General features: G+C 48.2%; 1 protein-coding gene across 1 annotated transcript in view; it reads left to right on the forward strand.

Annotated features, from left to right (window-relative positions):
* The first annotated feature begins 240 nt into the window (after positions 1–240).
* STOX2 (storkhead box 2) overlaps positions 241–12,684 on the forward strand; it is a 200,589-nt gene continuing 188,145 nt past the window's right edge. The window contains exon 1 of the mRNA XM_088021367.1: positions 241–598. Within this exon, the coding sequence (XP_087877493.1) occupies positions 247–598 (352 nt within the window). The 5' untranslated portion in view covers positions 241–246. The remainder of the gene's footprint in view (positions 599–12,684) is intronic.

Consider the following 12,684-nt stretch of genomic DNA (forward strand, 5'->3'; position numbering starts at 1 on the left):
GGTAACGCGCGCCAGAGCTCGGGCGCGAGCGGGCTCCGCGCACGGTCCCCTTCCCGGCGCGGCGACCCTGGGGCCGCACGGGGCGTCCCGGGCGGCTGGGGCGCGGCCAGCCCCGGCGCGGGTGGGGGCACTAGCGCTCCCCGCCTGTCGCGCAGCGACGTTCCGGCGGCTGTTCCCGGGAGCGGCGGGAGGCGGCGGCGGCGGGGAGCCGGGGCCGCGCGGCGGGGGCGCCGGCTGCTTCAGAAGATGGAGAAGTTTCTGCAGATCGCGCCTCACTCTCTGGCCATCGTCCTGGGCCCGGCCGAGGGGCCAACGGCGGAGAGGTCCGGGGCCGCCCAGCCCCCGCCCCCGGCCCAGCCCCGCCAGCTCGCCCGGCACCACATCGGCTACGAGATCTTCGCCGACTTCAAAGCCGAGAACATGCAGCACTTCTGGAACAAGAAGGTCACGGCCGCCGTGGCTGAGACCTTCTTCCTGGGCTGGATCGACGAGCAGATCCTGCTGATCCAGGGCAAGGAGGAGCATCTGGAGGCGCTGCGCGAGGGCTGGACGCGCCGGGCGCTGCGGCCGCCCTCGGGCTTCCACATCCGCTGCCTCGGTGAGTCCGGCCGCCGGCCGCCCCGTCCCGTCCCGCCCCGAGCCCGCGCCCGGCCCCGCGACGGGGACGGCCGGCTTCCCCGGGCGCCCCGCGCCTTCCTCCGCCTCCGAGCCCCGGCCGGGGGAGGGGCCGGCGGGCGTCCGCCAGCGCGGGATTGGGGGAACTTTCTGGCATCTAAAACCGGGATTCGTACCTTCCACGCCCCCCCCCCACCCCGGCCCGCCCGCCGGAGCCTCCCTGGCAGCGCGGGCCGCGCGCTCCAGTGGGGCGGTGCCTGGGGCCGGCCAGGTAGGCGGCGGCGCGGCGGCGGCGCGGGAGGCTCGGCGGTCCGTGGCCGCTCACGGGTCTGCCCGGCTCACGCTTTCCGCGCTGCCCCGATCGGGCCGGGGTGGCGTGCGATCGCGAGAGAAGTCAGGAGAGGATTCAGGTAGCATCAGGTAGCGACGGGCTCCGCCGCGCGGGCAGTTCAGGTGCGCGGCCGCCCCCGCTCCGTCCCCCGACGTCCTTTCGGCGGGGGACGACCCTGCCCCTCCGCGCGGCTCCCCGCCGCCGTTTGCGTGGGGGGGGGGGGCGCGTCCCGCGGCGCTGGGACACGGTGGGTGTCGTGCGCCGGCTTTTCTGGGCCAGACCGAGCTGTGGATTTCGTTTTAAATGTCTTGCCTCCCGGTACATCTTTCTTTAGTTTTGTGTGTTTGAAGGGAAGAAGGGACACGAGGAAATCAGGGGGAAGTCTGATTCTCAACAAAAGAACAGTGTACGGGGGAAGAGAGCTGGATAGGTGATAGTCGCTGTGCGCTTCCAATGTTGCCTGACTTGCTGTGTTGTTGTTTTTTTTTTTCTTTTTTAATTGCACTCCTATAGTCTAACTCCAGATTGCATCTCTTTTAGAATATACTTTTTAGTTTTGCACCTTGGGCCCAGTGGTTAAAAACGTAAATGGTAAATAGTAGTGCTTAATGCAATGATTTTAAGAAAGAAAGCATTCTTTCTAGTACCACGGTTTAGAAATTCTTTCATGACGTTTTGGGAGGAGGTCAAAAGTTCAAATGCTAAAAGACTGTAAAGCCGCCTTTTTCGTTGCCCACTGTTGCTATACTGCTTTCCTCTGACGGATTAGTTTATACCTGCTCATGGGTCTTCCTGTATGCCTATCGCAAATCTATAGCATTTTTTATTTAGTGGTATTTTGTCTGTTTTTGTATAGCAGAAATCTTGACAAAGCTTCCTTTCAATTGAGTGGACAAAAAATCCAGGAAGGCTTGCATCGTGTGTGTTTTGTAACCCGTGCCAAATTTCAAAAGGTGCTTTAATTTTTTTTTTCTTTAGCAAAAAAACCGTAGTGGACTACCTGTAATTAAGCTGCCTTAGTAAAGCGGCCAAGGTTAATGCCTCTGAAACTTGATCTGCTCTTGTATGTAGGGCTGCAACACATCAGGAAGCAGGGATATATGCAGTTATTTTTATGCCCTGTATAGATGACAGCATTTTAATAGTTCTCTTTTAAACTCGACTTCATTCTTAGTTTTCCCTTTTCATTTTCAAAAATCTCAAACATATAAAGGTAACATACTTCAAAAATCTTATATTGAATTCCCATGTACCCATCATCCAACTTTGAAATATATTAGGACATGGCCAATCGTATTTTGCCTCCACCCTTGTTCCCTACCTAATGCCATTTTGAAATCCCAGACATTGTATCAATAGCATTTGACTGGTAAATATTTCAGTTCACAGTTTTTTTTTTTTTCAGCAGAATTTGTAAACTCATAGGAATTGGGGATCCGTTCTATTAACCAAAGAGAAATATTTTGGCAATTTGAAAGCTTCCAAATTGCTGTCGTTGATTGACCTTTGTCCTGACCTGGCTGGGTAGCCTGAGCGGTCTTAAGCTGACTGGGGGGTGGGGGGTGGGGGTTAGCCGCTGCATTGCTCAGCTCCGCTGGGGCACACAGTACCATGATGGGGAGCATCAGGTAAAGGAGCAGAGTGAGGTCTGCTGGGATCCAAGTGGTCACTTTCTTTTGAGCTGCTTTGGGGCTTCAGAATTTCTGCTGGAATTCCAATTGCATTTCAGTAATGACTGTAAAATGCTGAATTGTTGGGAGAGAGTTTATCTGCTCTAACAATTCTCTGTGGGAGCCTGGGTGTCTGTTGCAGGATCGAAGGTGCAAGCAATTCCAAATGAGTTTTGCCTGTTAAGTCCAAAAGCATGTGGTTCTAACCAACTGTAAAATTTCAGGTGGCAGTTGGACAATGAGGAGGTGATTACGGATTCAACAAGAAGCGGGGGAAATAAGCAAGTCAAAGGAGAAGTTTTGATTTGGAATAGTCACATTCTCTCCTTAGAAGTGACCTGCTCTGGGCACGTAGGAAAAAAGTTCAGACTTTGGATTTCCAGGACCCTTCAAAGGGACATGTGTGCTCAGGAAAGTAGGGTTGTTTCAAAATTGTGCTGTATATTTTGAGTAAATCATGGTAAGTTAAATCCCATACGTGTTTATTGAGTGTGTACTAATTGCATTCTCTATGTCTCTCCCGAGATTATAAAGACTAGTGGGGTGTGCAGTCTTTTTGGGGGGAGACTCCCACAAAACTGGGCAGTGCTTTGAAGGGAGCAAGGAGCGGCTCCTTCTGCCTTGTGAGAGGTTTCCCAGAGATGAGGCTTGAGCTAGACCATGTGCAAATGTGGGGCGCAAGGGGTTCATTAGAACACGACAACTTTCCTACGCGGGCAAGAGCATGAGCAGAGTTACCAGGTTGGGGAGCTCATGACATGTTTGGAAACTGGCTGGTTTGGGTGGCTGGGGAGAAGGGTGTGATCCAATAATTCGAAAGGCGGCTAGGCCCAGATGTAACGATGTAGAAGCTGCTGGTGGCTTTTGAGCAGGGAGAGGGGTGACATATTTGATTGTTGTATAAGGAGAATTCTGGGGCCAGTGGGAGTGGTGGATGGCACTGGGAGGGGATTAGACACAGGAGCGCCAGCTCAGTCCTTGGACACCGTTGTGGGGAGAGGTGATGAGAGCTGTATTAGGTGGTCACTCTCTAAGGTGCATCCCATGGTCAAGGGTTATTTCCTTAAAGAAGATACCATCTTAGCTGGGTTGTGTCTGGAGGGCTTTCCAGCCCCATCTCCTAACCCACCAGCCTTTGGCCTTTGTGTGGAGCCCAAATGCTCCTCCTCCTGGGGCTCATGGGGTTTTCCTACCCCCAGCCTCAGATCCTGCGGTCAATGCCATAGGGCCTCCTGACTTCGTATGTCAGGGGGCATGGGTTAGTTCTCTGTCCTGCCAGTGGCTCTTTGTATTTTCCCAGTTTAACCTTTGATAGTCAAATACTTAGCTCCAAATATGTGATAATGCTTTTTAGACTTTAAATCAGAACTTGTATTTTATATTACAAAGTTGTTTAGAACTTATGGGCATCAAGATTTTATTATATTTCAAAATCTTTATCGGTTCTCTCAAAAGGAGTTGCTCTCTTAAGGTGGTTTCTCCAAGTAGTAAAATTTTAGGACAGAACTGTGTTTTTTCTTTTTTCTTTTTCTTTTTTTTTTAGAGAGGGAGGTCGGGAGGGGCAGAGGCAGAGGGAGAGAAAGAATCTTAAGCAGGCTCCATGCTGAGTGTGGAGCCCGTTGTGGGGGCTTGATCTTACCACCCTGACATCATCACCTGAGCCGAAATGAAGAGTCAGACGCTCAACTGACTGAGCCACCCAGGCACTCCCAGAATAGTTTATTTTTATTTTTTTGTTTTGTTTTTCGTATATTCTCCTGGGGCACCTGGCTGGCTCAGTTGGTAGAGCATGTGAGTCTTAATCTTGGGGTCATGAGTTTGAGCCCCATGTTGAGGGGAGAGTTTATTTAAAAAAACTACAGGGGCACCTGGGTGGCTCAGTCGGTTAAGTGACCGCCTCTTGATTTTGGCTCAGGTTGTGATCTGGGTTGTGGGATGGAGCCCCTGCATCCAGCTCCAGGCTCAGTGTGGAGTCTGCACCTCCCTCTCCCTCTGCTTCACCCTGCTCTCACGCTCGCTTTCAAATAAATGAATAAATAAAATCTTTAAACAACAACAAAACCAAAACCGAACAAAAAACATATTCTCCAAAAAAGTTTGCATAGACTCCCCCAGAAGTTTATTGTGTTTATTTAAGTCAACTTAAAATTGAATAGTATTCATCGACGGATGGTTGGGATTGATTTGTGAGTGTTATGAAGCTTTTTGAAGGAGAGATGCTGATTCATTCAACAACTGGAACACCTCCCACTTTCTAGGGTCTGTTCTGGGAATGGAGGTGGGGCCTGGGTCAGACAAGGACAAAAGTCCTTGTACTTTCGGAGGTTCCATTCTAGTGGGGCAGCAGACATTTCAAAAACTTGACAAAGAAAGAAGTTCACGGAGTTCCAAGTGCTGTAAAATTTCTGCACGTGATGGGCTAAAGAGTGATGAGGAGAGGCGGGATAATAATCGCCATTTATCGGTCATTTGTTATTGTCTAAGTGCTTTATTTTTATTAAGTCATCTTTTTTTTTTTTTAATTGTAAGATAGTAGGCACACGGTGTTACATTAGTTTCAGGTGTGGGACAGAGTGATTCAACAAGTCAGTATGCTTTGCCCTGCTCATCACAAACATAGCTATAATCTGTCCCCATCCAACACGAGTCCCCGGCCATGGACTGCATTCCCTGGGCTGTGCCTCTCATCCCATATTGCGCCCCTAACTGGAAGCCTGAACCTCCCATCCCCCTCCACCCATTTTGCCCTTCCCCCACCCCCTCCTCTTTGGCAACCACCAGTTTGTTCTTGGTATTCATGGGTCTGTTTCTGCTTTTTGCTTGTTTGCTAATTTGTTTGTTTTGATTCCACGTATAAATGAAATCATATAGGATTTTGCTTTCTCTGTCTTATTAATTAATCCTTAAGACAGCTATCCCATTTAGGTATCATTATTTTACCCGTTTTACAAATGAGGAAACTGAGGCACAGAGAAAACAAGTACTTCTCCAAGGACACCTAGTTCAGTAAGAGAAAGAGCCAGAATCTGGATCCACATGGTGGGTTTTGTCTTGCCTTGTCTTCTCCTTTTCTCTTTTTCCCTTCCCTTCCTTTCCCTTTGGTCACATTGTCCTCACCAAAATTTCCTTCCAAGACACACACACACCCTCCCAACAATTTAGGGGACCAGGCGGCCCAGCGGCAACTGGGTTGGCCAGAAGGGGCTACGTCCTCCTTTTCTCTTCAACAACACAACGGAAAAGAGAAACCAAGGTCGCCCAAGACGCTCATGTTTGAGCTTCTTTTGGGCCAAACGGGTCGGTTCATTACTTTGTGTGGTTAATGATCTTTCCGAAGGGCTTAGGCAGAGGAGAGCGGCTGCCTCCCTTTCTGCCTCGAAGCTAGTGCCATCCCCCCGCCCCCGTGTGTGGAGGGACTGCTCTGTAATAACATCTCCTTCGTGTAGCACTTGACTGGCCATCAGTCCGCCAACAATGGAAGAGCCCGTGGAAAGCAGCTTGACGTGTTAGAGGAACGGGAAAGAGCCAGCGAGGCTGGGGCTGGTTGAACCAGCAGAAGAGTGGAAATAGAAGGCGGGACGGGAGGTGAGGTCAGACGGGCTGGCGGCCTCCAGGCCACGTGGGGCCTCCTGGGATTTTATTCTGTGCGCACGAGGCATTGAACATCCAGTAAGTCTAGAGCACTGGGTTGGGGGTCTGCAGAATATCCAGAGAAGTTTCAGAGACGGGCCTCACGCTTAGAGAACCTTACCTTTCATATTAAAAATCTCAGGATGAAGGCTAAAATGGCGAATGGTGATGCATTTCTGGTTTTATTAATTTCTGGCTGGTCATAAAAAATATTTTTATGAATGACCTCACTCTGGCTCAGAGATATTTTCAGTAGAGATGTGTCAGTTTCATTGTGATAAAGCATTTAGAATGAACTTCTGAGACTCACAGGCTCACTGTGATAACTGGGGGACTTGGCGGAGATTTGTAAATTTTACCCTGAGCACATGTTTATCTCCCTCCTGCATTAAGAGGTAAATTTGCCAGTTATCCCCAAGTTCTTTTTAAAGGAGCATAAAACTGAAAGGTGTGTGTCTGTGTCTCTTGTTCCGGAGTGAAAGCACTCAGGTGCTTTGGGGTAAAAATCCAGAGAGGTCTGTTGTATACAAACTACTTGCTACAAATCATTTTAAAGGTTTCATCCTGCTTAAAGTATCTCACACAGTGATGTGTATGAGGGGGGCTTTACCATAGTCCCTTGAAGTTTGGAGATGTACTTGAGTCATTATTCTGCTCAGTTCATGCATTTGTGAAGTTTTGAACCCTTCCATTCTGTATTATAGTTGTAAACATAATATAATCGCAGACTTGTATTTTACTTTTTTTTTTTAGATTTTATTTATTCATTTGTCAGAGAGAGAGAGAGAGAGAGAGAGAGAGAGTGAAGGCATAAGCAGGGGGAAGTGGCAGGCAGAGAGAGAGGCAGACTCCCTGCTGAGCAAGGAGCCTGATGCGGGACTCGATCCCAGGACCCTGGGATCATGACCCGAGCGGAAGGCAGACGCTTAACCAACTGAGCCACGCAGGCATCCCTGTTTTTTACTTTTTAAATGAATGATCTGGTTTATCTGAATGAGGAGGTTAAATAGATGTATTGATAAGGTATAAGCTGTGAATATAATCTATTAATATATAAGTATTAGATATATGCATACATAGAAACAAATTGATCTTTAAGAAGATCCTGTGCCAAGGACTTTTTAATAAACTTTAATCACATTGGCATCAGAGGGTGTTTAAAGCAGCTTTTGATATTTTGATATCAATAGGTCTTTTTTTTTTGAGAGAGAGAGAGAGAGAGGGAGAGAGAGAAAGCAAGTGTGAGCAGGGTGGGGGTAGGGGCAGAGGGAGAGAGAGATTCCCAAGCAGGCTCCATGCCCAGTGCAGAGCCCAGTGCGGGGCTTGATCTCACAACCCTGAGATCATCCGAAATCAGGAGTCGGATGCCTAACCGAGCCACCCAGGCACCCCACAGTCAATCTCTCTTAATAGAGAACAGTTAATTAGGACGTTGTCAAGGACCAGAACTAGAAGCATCTCTGAAGAATTTGATAAGTGATTTAGGTAAAGAGGATCCCTCAGAGTCGTTTTGGGGTAGAGATGAAGGTAAACCCTCGTAGGAGGGCAGAGCCAGCTAATGAGAAGGTCCCCAGGGTGGTGGTGGACACCACGTGGAACAGAGCGGGTCTTAGCGGGTCTTACGACGTTTTTATGATGTTAACAATATGAAAGCATACCTCTGTGCTGTCAGTTTTACTCTTAAGACACAAGTAAACACAATAAAATTCCTCTCTTTTTTCAATGTCTTGCGAAGGCCCTAAAATATAATTTTCTAAAGTGAGGGCCCCTCTGTTGATGCAAAGTGACTTGTCTCTGAAACCAGGATGTCACCTGCTCCTTTCCCAGTACCAAACACGTGGGGAGCATATAAAGACCCTCAGTTTGCTGAATGTGGGCTGACTAGTCGTCTGTTCAAAGTAATCATCTTCTCAAGAATCTAGGGGTCACTGGAGGTCCCTAAAGGCTTACTGATGTCTTCAAGGGGTGCAGTGCAGTCTGGTGGGATTTCATCTTCTTACCACCTGAGATGACTGCAGCCTGTGTCCTCACAGTCAGCCTGGAGCGCTGAGGTGCTGGCTGGAAGGATAGGAAGCTGCCAGGCTTCTGCTTTGTTCCTTCCTGGGGGAGGTTGCTGTCTCTTAGCATTCTTCTGTGGCTGCCAGGCTTCCTCCGAAGCTGTGTCAGGAACCACCCCCGCCGCTGACTTTCCCTCCAGGGTGTAAGGCAAGTTTTCCTTTCACACCTTTGCAGCAAAAGATTATGATTCCATCTCTGCCTTTCTAAATAGTTTTCTCTCCCCCAGATTTTTTCTGGAAACTAAAGTTCCCCTTAGGTCTCCATCTATAGGACAATAGAGCTCAGGGCCTGCTCTTCTAAGGAACTTTATCTTCAGAAATTCCAGGCTCTGCCCCCCCCCGCCCCCACCGCCCCATCCCCACCATGCCACCCTTGAAAGTGACCTTCATGAGTCCTAGAGAGTTTTTGACTCCTTCATGCTGGGAAAGAGGGGGAGAACTGTCTACATATTTGACCCCTTGGAGGGTTGATAGGATTCTCAAGACAAAATTTATGCCTTTGGCTCTTGCCGGTTTCGGCTGCGTTCTATGCAGGGGAGGGGCGTGCGGCTCCAAGCCCCCTATCAGCGGGGGGGGGGCTGCATGTCCACCCCAAGCTGTCAGCGTTTGCAGCTACTCCCACACCAATTCTCAGTTCCTTCCCTCTTTGACTTCAAACTGGTGCAGCTGTGCTTTATTCATCAAGTCACAGACCCGCCAGGCTCCCAGCTCAGTTTCCTAATCCTTCCTGCTTGCTTGGCGGTGGCCCATGGTGGGAGGATGGAGCCGGGAAGAGCTGCTCCCGAGCAGCGTGGGATGGAGCGTGTGTGTGAGGGAGAGGCTGGGAGCGTGGAGGAAGGCACGGGTCCACGGCTGACACGTGCACAGTGCTAGGGGGAAGGCCAACGAAGAGGGGAAGCCAGGGCACAGGGATCACAGGGAGGCACTGAAGACCGTCTGGTGCAGGGGAGGTGCAGGACGGTTTCACATTGGCCGGCGTTGCTGTGAAGCGGGTCCACCTCTTGGAAGTCGTCTTGTCCCTGTCGGAGAGGGCGGGATGGGGCCCGAGCTCTGTGCATTCTCTTTGCCAGTCTCGCCCAGGCCTGAAGTTGCTCATGGGCTGAAATGTGCGGGCCTGTGGTAGAGGGCTTTCCCCCCGTGCTGTGGGAAGAGCACTGTCCAGGCTGAACAATTCACCTTGGCCCTTTCCCTTAAATCTCTGCTTCTGGTCAACCAGCCAGACACTTTTGGACTCCTCCTGAGGCAGAAAAGGATGATACGGCTCCATGAGCACTGCCATCCTTCTGGAAAGGAATCCCAACTCTTCAGCTCATTGATTATGTATGTTGCAATCTCATATTCCCCGTATTCACCCGGATCCTCAAACCTGCTCCCTCCAAAATGCCCTCTGGCCCCCTAGCTTCTGATGGCCTCTCCTTTCCCCATCGGTCCTTCTCCTTTGGTCTTGCCCAGCGTGGGGAAACTTGGAAAGGCTGCTTAGCTCTGGAGTTAACACAGAATCTCCGGAGAGATGAACGATTGGTGGTCAGTGGGGGACTTTGTGACCAGCACAATTTGTCTGGGCTGATCACTTTCCTTTCTTCAGAGTCTGGTTATTTATTTGTTTAGAAAAATAAGAAAGAGGCTTTAAGTTAGTAACCGTGAAGTGCTAATGTGGAGGAAAGGAATCAGTACTTCAGAAACCAGGTCTCTGAATGCTCCCAGACAGTGAGGGCTACATTAGCATCTTCTACTCTTTCCTGTATCTTTACCGTTTCCTCTTACGCTGCAGAAAGAGCATTCTAGAACACAATCTTTATGCCATATGCTCCTTCATTTTATTAAATGTTTACTGGTTCTACTTCAAGAGTTGGTAACTGAGTTGGGAATTGTTCCAAGCTCTTTGATACGTTGTCTCATTTAATCCTTATAGAGGTAGTGCTCACGTTATTTCTGTTTAGTGGAAGAGAAAACTGAGGTTCAGAGAGTAACCTTGTGTGAACAAACAATCTCAAATTCAACTAAGTAAACTGATCCCGAAGTCTGAGCTGTCAACCTTTTTAAAACTGGTTGTCATTTCTTTCTTTCTTCTTCTTCTTTTTAATCAGACCATTTTAATTTATTGAACCTTGGCTTTGTCCGGGGATCAGCGGAGCTCATAACCAAGTCCACCTTAGCAGAATGTCAGATTACCCTGCAATTATTTCCTAGCTCATGAGTGTGGAGTCGGAATTGATGTCCGCAGCAACTGGGAGAATCTCCAGATTGGCTTCCTGACTCCCGAGTAAGTAGGGACCGTTTCGATGGAGAGAGCCTCGTGGCAGCCCCGGGTCTCTCCACTTCCGGTACAACAGTCAGAAAATCTTTTGTGTCCTTGGAGAAGAGACTCACAGAGATTTAGATTACTCTCAGAGACTTGAAAGATTCAGGATGGAAATTTCTGTCTCATCCCCATTTAACTCTGAAGTATGACAGGCGCAGAATGACAGAGCATCGTAAGCTTAATGAAATAGTGACTAATACCCCAGCTCCACATCTGGGTCTGGTCTTATTGTAGTATATCCGTACAGCCATCAGCACAGTGACCCCCAACTGATAAGTACATCTAGTTTGTAAACGTTTCCAAATACAAACTGTTATACATAAAAAATTTATACGTACAAAATGGATACATACATATGCACACACATATATAATAAGATTAAAACAAAGTATGTGCAACCATGATCCAATTTAAGAATTACGTGTTGTAAGAACAGCTTGTAGCATCTTTGCGCTTTTCTTCCATGGCGTCTTCTTCTCTCTCTGCAAGAGATGAGAATTATCCTGAAATTTCTGTTACTCCTTCCCTTGGTTTTCTTTTGTAAGTTCACCAGCTCTGTGTTCATTCCTGTTTTGAACTTCGTATGAGTGGAGTCATACAGCAAAACTGATGGTCATTTCTGCTGGATGCAGGTTTTGGCTTTGTTCACTATCACTGAGAATTTTACTTCTCTCGTACTTGAATGTGAAACAAAGTAGTCTCGTCTGGATTATGATTTGCGAAACGTCCTTAAACCATACAACAGTACCTCACCAAATAGGTTGAAGCAGAGGCCTAACGACAGTGGTGTGGTCTTGATATTTAAAATGCAGGGTCAGGGGATAGCCAACACATACCTTTATTGTCAACTTTTGCCTTTTATATGCATATAAATACACACATAATTATATATTTATCCATATATGTCTAGGAATTTGAAGCCGACTCCACGCTGAGTGCGGAGCCCGATGCGGGGCTTGATCTCACGATCCTGAGACCGTGATCTCGGTCGAAACCAAGAGTCAGACACTTAACCGACTGAGCCACCCAGGCACGCCAAGTCCTCTTGTGAATTCTTTTTTTTTTTTTTTAATGTAGGCTCCATGCCCAGCATTTTAATCTTTTGTATCCTTCTGCTTTAGCGTGTGTTTTATAAGCAAGATAGAGTTAACGTTTGAATCTTAACTCAAGGTGAAGAGTATTTGTCTTTTAGGTATATTGAACCATTAACCATATTGCACTGATAACGTTTGTTCTTGTTTGGAACTTTTCCGATTATCTGGAAGGCCCTACAATATCAGCTTTTTATAAATCATTTGCTTTGTGCTGGAGTGGTACAATGTGACCCTCAAGTCCTCACTCGCCAGTTTTTCAAATGAACAATTAAGTCCCTTCTTTGGTGTTTTCTTTTTGACCTTGTAACTAGAACAACGGTTTGCAAACCTGATTATTCTATAGATTAGTGAGCCCGGAATTCTCCACCATCACAGAGTGAAAGAAAACCACAGCTGCTACCTTGCATTTCCCGGGAGGGAGCCAGTGTAGATGCGAGTTGGTAAGACAGTGCTGACTGGGACTAGAGGCAGTTGGTGATGCTCCCGCTTGACCAGGCCTCAGAGCAGGGAAGGGGGTGGAGGGTGCATGGGCAGTGGCCCCAATTTATCCTAAAGAGGCTACGTCAGTGTCATTTGGAAACTAGATATTTTGTTTTGTTTTTTTGTTCATACTGTGCAAGTATCTTGTATCCAGTATTCAAAGGCAGAAAAGTGAGGGACGTTGGCATTGTTCTGAGTTCAACTGGCTCACACAGCAGGCATCGCTCTCTGGCATTTTCTGCCAAGAGGTTTCCAGATGTTACAAGCAAGCACCCACTCTCTGGTCCAGGCCCAGCGTGTGTGGAGCGTCCTGCTATTCTCCTGGGGCACAGTTTTGGTGGTTGTCACTCTCCTCTGCTATTGTAAAGCTTCCATGTTTTTCATGTGGAAGAGATTGATTTATGTTTGAAACTACTTATGCCAAATCAAGGAATAAAGACAAGAAAGAGACTGGAAGCTTCTTGTCATGGAAGCAAGTCTTCAGCTTGGGGGAGCCCACAAAGAC

Source organism: Eumetopias jubatus, unplaced genomic scaffold, assembly GCF_037043125.1.
Source record: "Eumetopias jubatus isolate StellerSeaLion01/CBP00866 unplaced genomic scaffold, mEumJub1_p1.0 scaffold_2, whole genome shotgun sequence".
In the NCBI taxonomy this organism is placed as follows: Eukaryota; Metazoa; Chordata; class Mammalia; order Carnivora; family Otariidae; genus Eumetopias; species Eumetopias jubatus.